At 45.2% G+C, this 18451-nt stretch overlaps 2 protein-coding genes across 2 annotated transcripts in view; both read right to left on the reverse strand.

The window, feature by feature from the left end:
* The window catches only part of LOC102283429 (leucine-rich repeat-containing protein 37A), a 49364-nt gene extending 43692 nt beyond the window's left edge, over window positions 1–5672 (reverse strand). Inside the window, exon 1 of the mRNA XM_070357330.1 lies at window positions 745–5672. Within this exon, the coding sequence (XP_070213431.1) occupies window positions 745–5588 (4844 nt within the window). The 5' untranslated portion in view covers window positions 5589–5672. The remainder of the gene's footprint in view (window positions 1–744) is intronic.
* Window positions 5673–5797: 125 nt separating this feature from the next.
* On the reverse strand, window positions 5798–16776 carry LOC102282497 (RAD52 motif-containing protein 1). Its single transcript, XM_005905957.2, has 7 exons — window positions 16651–16776; window positions 16087–16266; window positions 13278–13400; window positions 12736–12907; window positions 11777–11875; window positions 8884–8969; window positions 5798–6149 (listed from the first exon to the last, which is right to left on the reverse strand). The coding sequence occupies exons 1-7, from the start codon at window positions 16744–16746 to the stop codon at window positions 6048–6050; spliced, it is 858 nt and encodes a 285-aa protein (XP_005906019.2). The 5' UTR covers window positions 16747–16776; the 3' UTR covers window positions 5798–6047.
* Between the last annotated feature and the right edge of the window lie 1675 nt (window positions 16777–18451).

Genomic DNA, 18451 nt, shown 5'->3' on the forward strand with positions numbered 1-18451 from the left:
TGTATTTTGTTTTACAGGTATTGTGTGTGTTAAGTCGCTCAGTTGGGTCTGACTCTTTGAGACCCTATGGAACCTGCCAGGCTCCTCTGTCCATGGAATCCTCTAGGCAAGAATACTGGGAATGGCAATTTCCTTCTCCAGGGGATCTTCCTGACCCAGGGATCGAACCTGGGTCTCCCCCATTGCAGGCAGATTCTTAACCATTTGAGGCACCAGGAAAGCCCATATATGTTAGGCACTGATATAAGAACTTTACATGTATTAACTCATCTAAATCTCACAACAATCCTATGAGATGACGACTATCATCATTCCCACTTTACAGATGCGGAAATTGAGTCACAAAGCTAACAAATTACAGATGTGGGTTCAAACCCAGGCAGTTCAGCTCTAGAATCTCTACTCTTAACCATTTGTTGTTTCACCACCAAGGAGGTGGGGAGAGGGACATGTTGCTGTAAAGAGGATGGAGCAAAGATGGGAGAAGAGTAGATGTGGAGGAATTAAATAATGGGGTAAAAAAATAGAGAAGGAAAAAGAATAGGGGTGATTATAAGTAAAAGACTGGAGAAGAGGGAACAATAGTAAGGAGGAGAATGAATATAAGGAATCGTTGACAAATGAAAGGTTAAAAATAGCAAGTCAGTCAATATGGGTTGGGGAGATGAGAAAGACCCAGGAAAACCTGGAAGAGGGGCTGCCATGTTAGGCAGGATGCAGAGAACAAATAAAGGCCATTCTTACAAGATGGTGAAGGTGCCATTGTAGGAGTTGGGCCCTGGCTCAGGCACTCTGTGGAGCTTCTGCTTTGCACTCAGACCAACACACGACAGCGTCTCGTCTTTGCAGGTACAGAGCTTACATACGTTGATGGTTGTGGGGGCATTCTGTACTGGTTGCTTCTTTCCTAGGATACGTTTTACACCAGGGGGACTTTTGGGTTTCGAAAATGGAGTCAAAGGAAAAAGCACCACCTGAGATATCATCTCAGATGGCCTCGGTTGCTGAGATATGCTAACTCCCAGGTCCACAGTTGGGACTGTGGCTTGAGTCAGGTTTGGTGGTGGAAGTGTCACCTCTGGGGGAGCCGTGGTCTGCTGCAGGGTGGTAGAATATTCAGACACCATAGCAGGTTCCGGAGTTATGGTAAGCTCCAGGTTTGCATGATGAGTTGTGACGCTGGGTGATGTTGGAGGCTGACTTTGATCCTTACTTGGGGTCTCCTGCAGGGTTGGAGGAGGTTCAGTCTCTGTATTATTCACTGCGGTAACGTTAACTTCCACATCCATAGGTTGAACCGTGACTTCAGTCAGGTTTGGATGGGCAGGTGTCCCCTCAGGCTGTTCTGAAGGAGACACTGTGGTCTGTGGCAGGGAAGTAGAAGGTTCAGATGTAGCAGTTTCTGGAGTTACGGTAAGCTCCAGGTCCACGTGATAAGCGGTGACAGCGGGCGACGCCGCCTCGAGTGCTGGACCTGTCACCTCGGAATACAATGGAGGCTGAGCTACAACTTCCTTAATGGGTTTTGGAGGCTGAGCTTGGGTCTGCTGCACAGTTGGAGAAGGTTCGACCTCCACAGTGGATTCTGGAGTTAGTGTAAGTTCCAGGTCCAAAGATTGAAAGGTGACCTCACTCAAGGCTGGGCGCTGAGACTGGACTGGCTTTGGATGTGGCAGTGTTAACTCGGGGTATGGTGGAATAGCTGCAGTCTGATGCAGGCCTGTGGAATATTCAGCCTCTGTCGTAGGTTCTGGAGTTGTGTTAGGCCTCTGGTCCGATGGTTGAACTGTGACACTGGGCGGCAGTTGGCTCTGAGCTGGCATTGGAACAGTCACCTCTTGCTGCACTGGATGCTGAGCTGGGGTCTCCTGCGTGGCTGGAGAAGATTCAGCCTCATTTGTGGATTCTGGAGTTATGGTAAGTTCCAGGTCCAAAGGTTGAACTGCGAACTCCGTCAACTGAGACTGAACTTGCTCTGGATTTGGAAGCGTCACCTCAGGGGGTTTGGGGCGAAGAGCTGTAGAGGATTCAGCTTCTACAGTAGGCTCTGGAGTTACAGTAGGCTCCGGGTTAAGAGGCTGAACTGTGATGCTGGGCAGTGCTGGATTCTGAGCTTGATACTGGCCTGGAGTTGAATCAGCCACAACCTCCTTAGGTGGCTTTACAGGCTGAGGTGGTAGCTCCTGCATGGTTGGAGAAGGTTCTTCCTCCTTGGTAGGCTCTGGCCTTATGGTCAGTTCAAGGTCCAAAGGTTGAACTGTGACCTCAGTCAAGGTTGGATGTTGAACTTGAACCTGCTCTGGATTAGGAATTGTCGCCTCCAGGGGTGTAGGTTCTGGAGTTATGGTAGGCTTCTGGGCCAAAGGTTTGACTGTGGCACTGGTTAAGTTTGAATGATGAGTCTGATCCTGTCCTGATGTTGAAACTGTCACCTCATAAAGCATTGGAGTTTGTGCTACAACTTCTGTAGGTGGCACTGGAGTCTGAGATGGGGCGCCCTGCTGGGCTGGAGAAGGTTCTGTCTCTTTAAGGGGTGGGGCTGGGAACTCCTCTTGGTTTGGAGAAGACCCTACATTCTGAGGGGGCCGTAGAAGCTGAGGAAGGGTCCCCTGAGGGGCTGGAAGTGGTTCCATTTTTGCAGGGGATTCTGATGTCTGAGTCTGAAGCACCTGCTGTGTGGGAGAAGACACCACCTCCTTGGGGGGCTTGAGAGATACAGTTGAGCTCCCCTGGGGAACCGGAGACTGAGCTGGGTGTCCCCCCTGGGCTAACGGAAGCTCTATCCCCCCAGGGGGATCTGGAGTATGAGCAGAGTTCTCCAGCTGCACTGGAGAATGTTCAAGCTCTTTAGTGGGGCCTGGAGTTAGGGCAACTGCCAGATCCACGGATTTTGCAGTGATATGAGGCAACACTAGACCCAGAGGTGAGTCTGTTACCTCATTCTCTACTAAAGATTGAGTAGCAGCATCATCGGTGTCCTTTGGAGGCTGAGCTGGTTGCTCATGCTGGGCCACAAAAAGTTCATTTTCAGAGGCAGTCAGTGGCTGATTTGAAACCTCTTGCTGGACTGACAAAGGTTTTAACTGCCCAGGGGACACTGTAGACTGAGCTAAGGTTTCCTTTTGGGGTGGAGACGTTTTGACCTTATTAGTGAATGCTGGAGTGATGGTGAGTGCAAGATCCACAGGTTTGATAGTGGCGCTGGGCTGCTGCAGAAGCTGACCTAGAGAAGAAACTGTTGTCACATGATGTTCTGGAGAGATAACTATAATTTCATTAGATAGCTCTGGACGCTGAGCTGTGGCCTCCTGCTGGGGTGGAGAAGGTACAATCTCATGAGCCTGAGGATCCTGAGCTGGGGTCTCCTGTTGTTCTGAAGGTGTAATTTGGGTAACAGCTTCTGGAGATGGGACTGGAGCTGGCACTTGAACTGGCAAAGGTTCAACTTCCTCAGGCAACTGTGAAAGCAGCGTGGGGGCCTCTGGCGGGGATGCAGAAAATTCTGCATTAGTAAGGGGCACTGAGGACTGAGCCAAAGGTATCTGCTGACTTGGAGAAAGTCCTGCCACTGGAGTGGGTTCTGTGGTTATGGTAAGCTCTAGATCTGCAGGTTTGACAGTGATATTGGATATGCCTGAATGTTGACCAGGTTGCTCCACCAGGGTTGCAGCAGATTCTGTCTCCACTGGAGACAGAGCTAGGGTCTCCTGCTGGGTGGGAAAAGATTCAGCCTCATTAGGGGACTCTGGAGACGGAGCAGCATCTTCCTCCTGGACTGGAGAAGATTCAGCTACTCCAAGAGAGTCTGACAGCTGAGTCAGGGTCTCCTGCTGGGTGAGAGAGGGTTCAACTTCCCCAGTAGGCTCAGAAGGCTGAGTTAGTTGCTCCTGTTCACTTGAAGAAGGCTCCACTTCCTCGGGGGCCTGGCCTGTGGTCTCCTGCTGGCTTGGAAAAGCTTCAACTTCCCCGGTAACCTCAGAAGGCTGAGCCGGTTGCTCCTGCTCACTTGAAAGTTCAACCTCCCCCAGGGTCTCTGGAGGCTTCTGCTGAGTTGCAGGAAATTTAGTTTGCTTAGTGAGCGTAGGAGTGATGGTAAGTCCCAAATCAGGAGGTTGAAATGTAACACTGTGCAGGTTTGAATGAACCTGATGTTCAATGCCAGGTCGAACTATTACCTCATCGCTAATTGGAACTTGGAATTCATACTCAGTAGGGAACCCTGGAGCTTGAGTTGGGGTCTCTTGATGGAGTAGAGATGCAGCCGTCTCAGGATGCTTTGCAGGCTGAGATAGATCCTCCGGCTGCACTGGAGGAGTTTCAACCCCATATTGTTGCTCTGGAAACTCAGATGGGGCCTCCTGTTGGGCTGGAAGAGGTTCTAACCCCTCAAAGTGCTCTGGAGGCTGAGATAGGATCTCCTGCTGAACTGGAGAAGGTTCCACCTCTTTAGTGACCTCTGGAGTCAAGGTAAGCACCAGATCCAGAGGTTTAACAGTGACATTGTGCAAGTGTGACTGCTGAACTTTATGATGCGCTACTGGTCCAGCTACAGTCTCCTTAGGTGTCTCCAAAGGCTGGGCTAGTGCCTCCTGAGGGCTTGAGGTTTCCACTTCCTTGGGTGCCTCTGAAGACTGAGACAGAGCCTCCTGCTGAAGTAGAGGTAGTTCTACCTCTTCAGTGGGCTCCAGATGCTGAGCCTGGGCCTCCTCCTGGGATGAAAAAGATTCAGCCTCCTCAGGCATCTCTTCTTGGGATAAAGATTCCAACTGCTCAGTGGGCAACGGTCGGCGAGTGTGGTGCACCTGCTGAGATGAAGAAATTTCAGCCTCAGGGGGCTCTGGAGGTTGATCTGGGCTCCCCAGAAAATCCGTAGGTAGGCTCTCCTCAGGATAAAAGGCATCCATACTGGAATCTAAATAATCATCCTGCAGTTCTTCTAGACCCTGATTTTTTTTTCCAAGTTGTCTTGTAGTTCCAACAACAACTTTGGCAAGAGGTCGATGCTTAACAAGATCTTTCTTCAGGTTTGAAGGTGAAACAATAAACTTCGTTGGTTTTGAGCTCTTACTACCTAGAGGTGGAACAAGTATTTCAAATGATTGGTGATTTTCAGCCTGATCTATAGTTTTAGTCTTACTTTTGTGTTGAGGAGGCAGAACCAAGGCTTGATTCTGATCCCAATCTAGCACTGGAACTGCTACTGGGAGCTTTTGATGCTGGGTTAGCTTGTCATCCAGATCCTCGTGTAGAATAGCAAACTTATCTGGCTCTGCCAACAGCTCTCCGGCTGAATCCGAGTCTAGGTATGGAACCAGAGTCTCACTCAAATCCTCATGAGGCAGGGCCAACATGTGGTCTGGAGAGGAGGAAGTCAAGTAATTAAAGCCCCCCGGCTCTGCCAGGGGTGTGAGTGCATGGGGCAATTCGGGCAGGAGGTCAGAGGAGTGTGAAGACCAGGGCTCAGTCAGCCCTGGGGGGTCCGAGGTCAACTGGACAGGGCCCTGGGCCCACTCCAGAAGCTGAGCTGCCTGAACCAAAAGCCACAACGGTTGCCAGGTAAGGAGGAGCCAGCGGCGCAGCGGGGACATGACATGCGGAGGCTCCCGGGCGCAGCGACCCAGGCCAGTGGGGCGCCGGCGCCGCCCCTGAGCGGGAGCCGAACCGTTATGTGAGCCCGCAACGAGCGCGCACCGTTAGCAACCGCGCGCCCCTCCCCCGCCCCGCGTCTAGCCCTTTAGTTACGACACCTTTAGTTACGACACCTTTATTAGGTTCGAACCAATCTGCGCTATCTGAGTGCGCCTTTTTCCCAGAGTCACCAGGGCGCCAACCAAGCCGTCCTTCCTCTCGCACAGTGACCTCCGGTCGGGCCCTCTCCCCAGCCTACCCCAGCCCCTCCCTGGCTCTGCGCAACCAGGCAGGATTTGGGCTGCAGACGTAAATGGCCCTGGACGCTGACAGCCCAGGGGTTGGGGGAGGAGTGGAAGGGGATGCAGAGCTTCCCAAGGAAGCCCCAGAGGCCAAGCATTCTGGGAAATTCAGAAGTGCTAGTCCAGTTCTGGCACTGTGAACTCTTGCTCCTCAAAGCTGAAGTCTGAGAGGCATTCTTCCTCCCCTTGGCCACACGGCTTCCGGGAAAAGCAGCTGACCTGCAAAATGAGCAGGGCAAGTTAGGCTGGCGGGAGGGGAACACACCTTATAATTTTTAAGTTATTCAAAAATGTTGCTCTTTCCTCTAAACTTTCAGTACTCAAGTCTGGTCATTAATTCACCACTTTGCTGTTAAGGGTTACCACCAAATCAGTGATGACTTTGAAATTTCTGTAGGAGAGGCTTTGGGCAAGTGAGCAAGTCATTCTGGGAAAGAATGTCTAACCAAGTGAATGGCCCTTTACATTACCATGGGAAAACTTGCCCCATCCCACCTCGTTTCAACACAGCCATTAATCTACAAAAATTGCAGTGTCACTTTATAGAGTCCTGCTCTGTGTACACACCTGGACAAAACACTGAAGATGTTAAAAGTCAGCCTGTTTTAGTAATTTTCTTGAAATACTGTAACTAAGCACACAGTTTACTTTCTTCACAGTCCTTTTAAATAATGTAGTCCTTTTTGTTTGGCAAGACCTCTAACATTTAAACTCCAAAAGAAAAGCTTTACTGGGGTTCAGCCCCGATTGGATCCAGGGGTTCCCTCGGGAGGACGGCATCGGCGACTGAGAGAAATAAAGAAAGAGATAAGGAAAGAATTTTTCAGTTAAGAAAATAGAGGAGAGAAAAGAGGCTGATATTCCTTGGTTTATGCAGAAAGCCAATAAAGCCCCAGCATGGGACTTGCTCTGTTCACGTAGGCCGCAGGCGCCCTCTCGAATAGCTGAAGGTGCCCCACCTTAGGCACCTTCTCGAGTGGGTCTTAGAAGCCCAGGCAGGAAAGTGAACGCAGAGGGCCCCTGCACTCCAGGGAATCAGCCTGAAAAGGAAAGAGAAAGAACCACATGGGGAGACCAAGCTTTGGTGAGCAAGGCCCACACTTTATTTTCCAAAGTAGTTTTTATACCTTAAGTTGTGCATAGAGGATAATGTGGGGGAGGGGGGCAGGTAGAGTCATGCAAGGTCAGCAGTCCTTGATCCTTATCGAAGCCAGGCTTTCTTTCTGCAAACTTATCATATGCAAAAGCTTTTAGGTGCTTTACATCATCTTCTGGTCAGGAGACCTGTTAACATTTTATGACCCTTTCTTCAGAAAACTTATTTTTCTCTAAAGGTGATTATTCTAAGTCAGGCGCCACCCTCTGAAAGCATTAGATAAAGTTGCATTCCTATAGGGCAAAAGTGTGGTGGGCTATAACAAGAAAAGAATTAACTCAAGGGTCCAAGGTTACAAACATTAAAGCTACTACTTATATTTCTATATACCAACTATATTAATCAATACACTCCCAGGGACACAGTAGGTAAGGGATATGGAAACTTGGCAGCAAGCATTAGCTCAACAAAGAAATCCTCTACTAGTTCTATTCTAACGATTTTAACTCTCTGAGAAGCTCTGCATTGTTAGAATATCTTAAGCTTCCTGTGCCTCTCGTGGTTGGGAGGCTGTGAACAATCACAAGCATAGCTGCAAGAGTCCAAACAAACGTGTCAGGCAAGCTAGAAAGTCATCAGAGGGGTTTGAATTGAAACACTCCTATTATGCCCAGGAGACTTATTAACTAGAATTTTAAGTTGATTTTCTTATAGAGAAAGGTGGTTGGGGATAGCCCCCTGTTAATGTCAGAAGAGTTGGTGAAAGTCGTGAAATAGTAAAACAGACAAATTTTGGTTTTGGGGTAGATGCTCGGGCAGGTCCAGTGGGGCCCCTTGAGCCCTGACTCGCCTTTGTATATCAGGCCTCTTGGCATGACCTTTGTCAGGGTGGGAACTCCCGTGCTGGCTCCCGGCAGAGCTTCATCTTATTCCCACTGTCCAACCTAATGCTTTTTAAATGGAACTGATTCAAAGATTGGCCTCATTTGGGAACAGATTTGTTTTTATAATCAGGTTTCCAAAATCTTTAGCATCAATACCGAATCCTTTCCTCTCTCATTTCATAGGAAGTTAGCCTTCTAAAAGCCCAAACTTGGGTATGTTTGAAGTTTCCTTGACTTATTTGATTTAAATTGAATTAAAATAATTATTTTGTAAAGAAAAAACTTTCAAAATTTTTGTTTTTCAGGATATAACCACCTTTTCTTTCTCTACTTTCTTCTCTTCAAAACACACTTTGCAACATTGGGGTGGGTTAAATAATCAGAAATCTAGCCCCAAATTAAGTTCTCAATGACATGAAACACATTTTTTGCTCTTTTTTTTAAAATCCTATATGCAGTACATTAATGTTTTCTTTTAGAAATTACTTTGACAACTTAATCCCTGATTTGAGGCATTCATATAATTGGTTTACAGAAAGGTCCTTCAGCAAAATATTTCACACAAAATACATATGAAATCTGGGTAGAACACCTTATTTGAAAGGCATTAATACAGTTTTCACACACTGTAGCATAATCACAACAAATTAAAGCCATAATTACTTTGTTCCCAAATGCCCACAATTCTGTTTGAGGGGAGTTCTAAGAGGCCTGTGTCTTCTCCTGTGTCCACAACTGTACAAGTACCTCATGGTCCTCAACCCTGCTCTCCAAATTTAAATAAGGGGTCAGAGAGAAGGCTCAGACATCAGGAAAATTCCTAGAAACTTCCTGCCTCAAAAGCAGTTTCAGAGTTTATCATTTCCCTAAGGATGATGGAGCTGAGCAGACATAGACATGCCAAGAATCTTCTGGCTGTTTTGAATTATGGCTACCCTGGCTTTGAATCCCTTCAGTCTTTCTCTCCACATACTTGAATTAAATCCTGTAGTTCCTCTTCAGTTCTAGCATCTGTGACCTCTTCACAGGATCTATACGCCACAGCTATTTTACCACTTTCTGAAATAGAGTTAACAAATATCAATTCAGAAATTTTGTTCCAAAACTTCCTGTGCACAATGGTAGCATCCAATAATTAGACATTCTTTTTATTTCTAAAAGCAGAAAACAAGAGCATTTTCCTAGCAGTTCCCTCATTCGACACATATCATTACTATTTGTGAAAAAATATGTAAGAGAAGTATCAATTTTGGTTCAAAAACCTTTATGATCTTAGAAATAAGAACTAAGGAATGATGTAGTAAAAGCTGTGGAAACAAAACTGTTCAATCACAATATGATTCAATAGGAAGGCATTAAGGAGGGGTCAAAGTGAGTTCAAACCAGGGATAGATACCACTGGACTATACAGGAAATGTCATATTAGAAGCGAGGCAAGTGTCTATTACTTGGGACCAAAATTCTACCAGATACAATGAACAAAGCTTTGGAGAGAATTTTACTGGCCTATGTACCTTTTGGACTACACAGCTTCCCTCAAGGCAAACTACAGCCACCAGGCTTTTCAGTTTAAGGAATTCTGAGTGCATATAAGGAACACCATTTGCATATTCAGTTCAGTTCAGTTCAGTCGCTCAGTCATGTCCGACTCTTTGCAACCCCATGAACCGCAGCACACCAGGCCTCCCTGTCCATCACCAACTCCCAGAGTTCACTCAAACTCACGTCCATTGAGTCGGTGATGCCATCCAGCCATCTCATCCTCTGGCATCCCCTTCTCCTCCTGCCCCCAATCCCTCCCAGCATCAGAGTCTTTTCCAATGAGTCAACTCTTCACATCAGGTGGCCAAAGTACTGGAGTTTCAGCTTTAGCATCATTCCTTCCCAAGAACACCCAGGACTGATCTCCTTTAGAATGGACTGGTTGGATCTCCTTGCAGTCCAAGGGACTCTCAAGAGTCTTCTCCAACACCACAGTTCAAAAGCATCAATTCTTTGGCGCTCAGCTTTCTTCACAGTCCAACTTTCACATCCATACATGACCACTGGAAAAACCATAGCCTTGACTAGATGGACCTTTGTTGGCAAAGTAATGTCTCTGCTTTTGAATATGCTATCTAGGCTGGTCATAGTTTTCCTTCCAAGGAGTAAGCGTCTTTTACTTTGATGGTTGCAATCACCATCTGCAGTGATTTTGGAGCCCCCCAAAATAAAGTCTGACACTGTTTCCACTGTTTCCCCATCTATTTCCCATAAAGTGATGGGACCAGATGCCATGATCTTCATTTTCTGAATGTTGAGCTTTAAGCCAACTTTTTCACTCTCCTCTTTTACTTTCATCAAGAGGCTTTTGAGTTCCTCTTCACTTTCTGCCATAAGGGTGGTGTCATCTGCATATCTGAGGTTATTGATATTTCTCCCGGCAATCTTGATTCCAGCTTGAGCTTCTTCCAGCCCAGCATTTCTCATGATGTACTCTGCATATAAGTTAAATAAGCAGGGTGACAATATATAGCCTTGACGTACTCCTTTTCCTATTTGGAACCAGTCTGTTGTTCCATGTCCAGTTCTAACTCTAACCCCTGAGCAATGGAGCCAAATGCATTTGCATATTAGGGATAGGCAAACAACCTAGACAGTTAGTTTGGTTCTCAAAGGTTGTTACTGGAATTGACAGATGGAGATTCTGCCTGGTGACCAGGGAAGTCAAACTTCACTGGAACAACTGCCCAGGCCGGAAGGCTGACACCAGTCCAAGGCCAACTCTGACAAGCAAATAAGGTCTCTGACAAGCAAATAAGGTCTCTGACAACTTAGCTAGCATTTCTCAGTCCCTAAGCCTGCAGGGCTGTGAAACAGGGGAGCAATTCTGTTCCAGGGATATACCAACCATGAACTTTCCTTTGGGCACAGCCTGTGACATTCTCACCCTATATAACTCAATAGGGTACATAATCAATCTATTCAATAGCATGATCACACTCAAGGCTCACAAAAAATGTATATATAAGAATCGTATTCACCCAATATATCAGAAATGAAAACTGAAACTGATTCCAAAAACATAATCTAATCAACTCTTCAATAAAATGACGATAATAATAATAGCCAAAATATTTTGTGTTTACTATGTTCCAGGCATGGTTCTAAGACTTTACATTCATCATCTTATTTACTCTTACAATATCCCCCACAAGGTAAGCTGAAATACTAACCCTACTTATAGATAAAGAAATTGCAGCTTAGAGATATTTAATACCTTCAAATCTCTCTGGCTAGAAAACCTAAAATTGCAACAACAACAAAAATCTAAGAGACAAAGTCAGGACTCAAACACAGGTGTCCAAGGCTTATAGTCACTATACTATTCTGTATGATATGTCAGCAATCGAGAAACAAGAACCGGATCAAACACTTTCTATATGAACTGAGGCAAGTCAGTCTACATCTAAACAGTGGGGACAATAATATTTGTGTCATTTTTCTCATAAACGCCACAAAGAACAAATTTGAGACTGTTGTTGTGAAAGCATTTGGTAAATGAAAGAATATGTAGTGTTTTATTTATTTTTAAACATTCTTTTTTTTACTTTTTATTTACCTATTTACTTGGCTGTGCCAGGTCTTAGCTATGTGACATGCAGAATCTTTAGTTGTGGCATGTGGGAGCCACATGCTACTTCACTGATGAGAGATCAAACCCAGGCCCCCTGTACTGGGAGCACAGGGTCTTAGCCACTAGACCACCAGGGAAATCCCTATGTCGTGTTTTAGATAACCATTATTTTCATCCAAATAACTTTTCAAATAAGTTTAATTGCTCATTGAAACTGAAGTACTTTAAGGAGAATCAAAAAAAGTCTTACCTAAAACCACAATCTGCAGTTTCTGGAATGCATCCGTCATAGCCTTCTGAATAGCAAGCTTCTGGGTTTTCTTCCTTTTCATAAGGAGTGATAATGGCCCTAAATCCAACCAAAACAAATGAATTTAAAATGCTTATCTGGATAACTGATTTCTAGGTTATATGTTTAAAAATTTTAAAATGCACCTGTGATTCTTAGATCATTATCTTAGTGATTAAGGGTGAACACAACACTAGGGTATGGTTGAATGACTACGATGCAGTTATATTCCGGCAGGGCAGGTTTTCCCTGCTCACATCTATTCTTGAAGTTCCTGAAATACTGGATGGGAGATGCAAACCAAGAACATGACACAAATCTCTCATTTCTCACAGATTCCACATGGACAAGCTACAGCCATGCTCCTGCAGACTCCTGCGTTGAGAGGGCTGGATTCACACAGTGAGACAGATGCTCTGGCCTCTCCCCAGGCATCACTCTTAGGTGGATGGTGGGGCCTCCTCCACTCCCTTTGCTAACAGCCCTACTTCTGACTGAAGCCCAAGTGCTATGGGAATCCATACCAATGGGAATCCCCTTTCCAGGGATCTACATTTGACTTTCTCCACTCAAGCCCTTCCATAGGAGGCAAAGGACTGAACCTTTACACAAGAGTTTATTTAAATCTTTAGACAATGATTTTGTTGGGATAACTGAAGGCCACAAGAGATCTGTATTTGAAGGACTATTTTAGCAGAAAACAATTAACCAAAAATGGGGAAAAAAAAAAACACCTTAATTTTCCCTCCTCCCTGGCAGGCAGTCAGTTCTAAAACTCTAAAGTTTAAGGTCCTGTCAGGTATTGCCTAAGTTAAAATCCTATGTGGCAAAGGAGAGAAACTCTGCCCAGGACTTCAGCTGCTTGGCAAAGGTGATGATGTATCTGAAAAGGCGTGTTTCAGAAAGAAAGGAAAACAGACCTTCTTCCAAGTTATCCAAAGGTTCCTCAGCCATGCCAACTCCTGGACTTCTGCACTCATAGGATGGCAACACCACCTCTAAAGCACAGAAGAACTTCAGGCTTTGCCTCTGAAGAGGTGCCACCATATCTTCATTTTCCGTTTCTTCTTCAGGGTCAGAAAGATCCTGAAGCTGTTAGGATTTTGAATTAAAGATTATACTTCAAAATATTCTGTTTTGAAAACTAAAAAACTCCTATCAATCCCAGTTAATAGTTGAGGTGTCATATAGCTTCAAAATCAAGTGAGATTTGCAAATGAATTACTAGGTACAGAGAACTATTTTTTATTATACATCACACAAATACTGGAGAAAATTATGGACACTGCCATTTAAGTCACTGAGATGATCACGAATTCTAGGTGGCATGTCCATGCTCAGATACTTCCACATGGAAGTCTTTTCCATCTCCTCCCTGTAGCCCAGTTCTAGTTTTCTTTCTAAAGTCAAGGAGTTCAATGTTGAAAGGGGCCTGGCTGGTCAAAGAAAATCTAGAGCTTACCTTGATGATCCTTTTTGACCATCCATTGAAACCAAAGTAGTAATTTGCCAATTCTTGGCATCTGGAGCTGTTTAGGGCAAGGGCGTTGTGTTGAACCGCCTTATGTTGGGTGCCAAGACGAATCTAAAGACATAAGAACCCTAAAAATATCACAATCTGACATAGACTTATTTTGAATATACCTGTTTGTCAATACCAGTTTCACGTTCTTGTGTTGTTTAGTTGCTGAGTTGTGTCCGACTCTTGTGACCCCATAGACTGTAGCCTTCCAGGTTCCTCTGTCCATAGGATTTCCCAGGCAAGAATACTGGAGTGGGTTGCCATTTCCTCCTCTGGGGGATCTTCCCACCCAGGGAGTTAACCCTCGTCTCCTGAATTGCAGCCAGATTCTTTATCACTGAGCCACCTGGGAAACCCCAACCAATTTCAGAGTGGTTGTAAAGATTATATATGACATTTTAAGCAATGAGTTCACAGTGAGCCCTAAATAAGTGTTCTTTATTATTTTTAATAAGTCAGTATTTTTCTGCATCATTTCCAGAACCCCTGATTCATCGGAAGGTTTCCCTGACCTCTGGTGGTGAAAGTGATGATGAAAGGAACCAAGGAAGCCCAGCAGAAGCCTATTATAGGGCTGTGGGTAAGCAAAGGAAGAAAACTTTTAGTCATCTTATCCCCATCTTATCCTGCTTGAGAATATGACCTGAAGGGGAGATAAGGTAGACCTGCCACTGAAGTAGGACCTTAATCTGTAGCACCCCCTCCCCAAGTTACTAACCCCTGTTAGAAGAGGGAATACACATACCTCTATAAATTTTATAAGTAACCAAAAGAATTAGAGATTCATCTACATTAACAAGCTTCTTTGAGAGTATAAATATTTCCAGCATTAACTCTCCAAATAACTTACACAGTATCACATTACTGTGGATTTTTTACATCACTAGCACTTTGTTAAATGTCTATTTCCATTTTAAACAGGGTGTAGTATATAAATATATTAATAAAAATTCAAATAAAGTCAAAGCATTATTAATTCTTTATTGCTCTGTTTGTGGATCTTCCTCTATCACTAGTTTATGAACTTCTTAAGTGCTGGAAGGAACCATATCTTGTTACCAGGAACAAGCATAATTCTTGGCATATAATAGAGGGCTGAGGGTCTGTTGACTCAGTGAACGAATGAAAGAATGAGTAAATAAGAAAATGAAATTACTTTTTCCAACTGAAGCTGCCTGCTGGGAAGGAGAAATGAAGACTAATTGTTAAATGTTGAGTGTCTTGTGGGAGGCTAGGCCCTGTATGGTGAGTCATAATTCAGCTGTCCTGGACAATAAGGAAGCCTCAGAAGAGCTCTGAGCGTAGTAGAGACAGTCTACATCTGGGATAACTTTGCCACAGTTCTCACTGGCAAACAACATATAATTAAACTAGGAAACAACTGGGAGGGGGGTAAAAACTCAAGGTTCTGCATTACATAAAGAAATCTAATATGAATGCCCTTTCCTCTCAACTATATAGTGACTTATAGAATATTTTCTTCATTTCTCTATCAGTGATGGGTTTTATGGTCTGCAAATCTCAAAACCTAAGCTTACGGAATGGTCTTAATGGTCAATATAAGAAAAAGAGCTCATTACTCACAACTGATACCAAGTAATCGTTTCATAATCTTTCCAGTAATATCTAAGTGGGTACATGAAATGGTCGCAGCCAGTAGCAGGCAGATCATAGTCTCCAAATTAAAGAATGTCTGACAGGAAATCACTTCAATCATAGTGAGGAGAGCCCAGATTGAAGAGGGTATGAAACAGGGTACAAAAGTGGGAAGTACTGTACCTAGAGTCACGTCTGAGGAGAGTTATCAGATTCTATCAAGGTTAAACCAGTGAGGAAAGAAATATGGGTAAGAATAGGCAGCAAGGTCAGTGGGAAGTAGCCAGATCAAAAAACCAACCACAGGGTCTTCCCTGGTGATCCAGTGGTTAAGACTCCACTGTGCAAAGCAGGGGACGTGGGTTCAATCCTTGGTCAGGGAATTAAGATCCCACACGCCCCGGCGCCACAACTAAGACTCGACCCAGCCAAATAAATAAATAAATATTTTTAAAAAGAAGAAGCAGCCAACCAGAGGAGACATACAGTTATAAAGTGAAAGGCTTGGGAAATCTAAGCCTTACTCACTTATTCAGAGGAATTGAAAAAATCCTTGGAAAAGGAATGGTGGCTGAGTGGAGGGATATAATGAAATTTTCATTCTGGGGCTCTGGGGAAGTAAAACTGGCTGGCATGTTACTATGGAGCCATATTATTAGAATAATCATGCACTAAAGAATATTTTAACCATTTTCTGGAAACTGAAGGGAGTTCTGAATAGGCAGTTTGAGAATGATGATGATGATGATAAAGCATCCTTTATGTTACAACTGACTAAAGACTTTGTCAAGCTCACATATTTAAAATTCATATAAAACTATAAAGAACTCTTGTGAAGATTTAAATTAAGGGGCAGCATGAAATGACATGGGGTTTAACATCAGTAAGTTTGGGTTTGACCTCTAGTTTCCATATTTATTGTCATGAACCTTAAGTAAGTCAGTTAACCATCCTGAGTTCGAGTTTCTTTAAAAAAGAAGAGAAAAGAAATGGGGGTGAGGGGAAGAAATGGGGAGCTGTGGGGGGCGGTAAGTGGAGCAATGCATCTCAAAGCATTCTGTAAATGCTTTGAGTGCTTTACAAACGTTGGCCTATTCGTTTTAAATTCAGCACTTCATCCCAGCGGAGCGAGGAATTCCACATTTGGACCCACCTTCACTGGAGATTTCTGGAAAAGCTGCTTCTGGTTGCATGCCTTTTGGGCTCTGTGAGCATCCCTCGCTGAATAAAACTTGATGACGGCATAAAATCCAGGACCGGCCACGGCTGCGTTTTGGAAGACTCGGACCGAATACAGAAGGCCGAAATGGGAGAAGACTGTGAACAGAGAATGCTGTAGGGTGGTCCCACGCTAAGTAAGAGCAGGAAATTTCAAGCCCAGGAAACAAAATTGCCCATTCCCTTATATTCCCCCCAGCCCTTCGCCACAGGCGACGGTGGTGAGCCTCCAACTCCAAACACTTCTCATTTCACAAACAAGTTTCCCTCTGAACTGCTAAGCTTCGAGAAGCATTAGGAGGCAGTGTGAGGCCTGCTGGGAGCTCTCTCTCAAAAATCTGTAAGGACGAGTTGACTGCTCCGGTCGGCTCTAGAGCTAAGATTCCTCTCAGCAAAGACCACAGGCGGGCTAGGTGCTGAAGCAGCGCCCCCGGGGCTCCCAATTACTAGGACGCGAGGCGACTTTCTCCATCCCTCCCTCCATCCCGGCCTGGCTCACTTGCAAGGCCTCGGCCGTGGGTCCAGAGCTCAGTTCCCACACAAGCAAGGTTTTGTCACTCCCTGTGGGAACCGCAAAAGGTACCAACTCCGCCATCCTACGGTCACCGCGCGTGCGCGGCTCGAGAGCAAGCCGCACTGCGCCTGCGCACGGCGCGCCCGCGCTTTTTTAAAAGGAGCGCGTGAGGGGGCGGGGCCAGCTATGGGGGAGTGAGACGAGGGCGGTGCTCGGACCTCTCCTTCGCCCGCCCTCTCCTGGCGGGTCTCCGCCTCTAGTTCCCCTTCCGCAGCTCCGTCGCCGGGGAGACGTTGGAGTTTAGTGAGTCTACACCAGTGTATTTTGTGGATTGAGTCCAAAGCGTTAGTTTACTGGGTCGAATGGTGCGGACTTTATAGCAGCTGGCTTCATCTTCAGACTCCCAGGGAAGACTAGAGTACTAAGTGAAAGTGAAGTCGCTCAGTCGTATCCGACTCTTTGCGACCCCATGGACAGTAGCCTACGAGGCTCCGCCGTCCATGGGATTTTCCAGGCAAGAATACTGGAGTGGGCTGCCATTTCCTTCTCCAGGGGATCTTCCCAACCCAGAGATCGAACCGGGGTCTCCTGCATTGCAGACAGACGCTTTACCGTCTGAGCCACCAGGGAAGCCCAGAGTAGCAATGGCACCCCACTCCAGTACTCTTGCCTGGAATATCCCATGGACGGAGGAGCCTGGTGGGCTGCAGTCCATGGGGTCGCTAAGAGTCGAACACGAGTGAGCGGCTTCATTTTCACTTTTCACTTTCATACATTGGAGAAGGAAATGGCAACCCACTCCAGTGTTCTTGCCTGGAGAATCCCAGGGACGGGGGAGCCTGGTGGGCTGCCGTCTGTGGGGTCGCACAGAGTCGGACACGACTGAAGCGACTTAGCAGCAGCAGCAGTAAATACCCACTGAACTTTAAAATTTTAGATGTCCCGACTCTGTGGGAAATGACCACCAAAGATGCAACACTTGGACTTAAGAGTGTTTGTTTTCATGAGTTTTAAAATATGCAAATCAAGGTATAACTTACTAAAGCCATCAACAGTCTAGTTTGAAATCCTTAAAAAGCTGGTTTCTAGCCCGTTTTCCTAAAGTACCCCCAAATCACCTGCCATATTTCTGTAAGCCTACCACGACTTTCTCCACTTCAATATATCAGAACTTTAGCCTCACTCATTACCTACTTCTGAGCTCTTTTACTTCAAAAATAGTTGACCTTAGAGGAATAACTTGCATCTTGATATTGTTTCAAACCAATAACTACAGATTTTATTATCTATTTCATTATTCTTGCATTCATTGTATGTGTCCATTTATTCATTGTATCCATTGTTCACAGATGTCTCTGCTTCTCCAGCTGGATTATGAACACCACATGAACAACAGTTACCATTTATCATCCTTCTTCTTGTACCTAGCACACACTCATAATCTATTAGGTACTCAAATATAGGTGGAATTAATCATGAATAAATTAACACATTCTTTTGCACAAGGAATGGTTTAATAATTCCAAAAAAAAAAAAATAGAGAAGCTTCTTTCATCGTGGTCTTCTTGGTTTGCAAATGACAGTCAGGAACCAGGGACCTGGGCCTGGATGGGAACAAGGAGGAAGCCCTAGAAAACCATTTATTCCTGGGGCTCTGGTCAGTTTTATTTGTAAATGGGAAGGGAAGAAAATAACATGAAGTGGAGGCAAGAGGAAGAAGAATTGAAGAATTCCTGAGTGAGGAGAGGAGTTCTGGAATGACTCCACCACAGGCCTGCTCCCTGCC

This window comes from Bos mutus, chromosome 19, assembly GCF_027580195.1.
Source record: "Bos mutus isolate GX-2022 chromosome 19, NWIPB_WYAK_1.1, whole genome shotgun sequence".
Taxonomy (NCBI): domain Eukaryota; kingdom Metazoa; phylum Chordata; class Mammalia; order Artiodactyla; family Bovidae; genus Bos; species Bos mutus.

Bases quoted from the DNA above. Each gene is read 5' to 3' on its own strand.
- LOC102282497 (XM_005905957.2), bottom strand. From the start codon at position 16,746: ATGGCGGAGTTGGTACCTTTTGCGGTTCCCACAGGGAGTGACAAAACC. The intron at 11,876-12,735 runs GTCTGTTTTCCT...GGTTGGATTTAG, and splicing joins TTTGGATAACTTGGAAGAAG to GGCCATTATCACTCCTTATG. The intron at 6,150-8,883 runs GTATGTGGAGAG...CTCATTTTGCAG, and splicing joins AACTACAGGATTTAATTCAA to GTCAGCTGCTTTTCCCGGAA.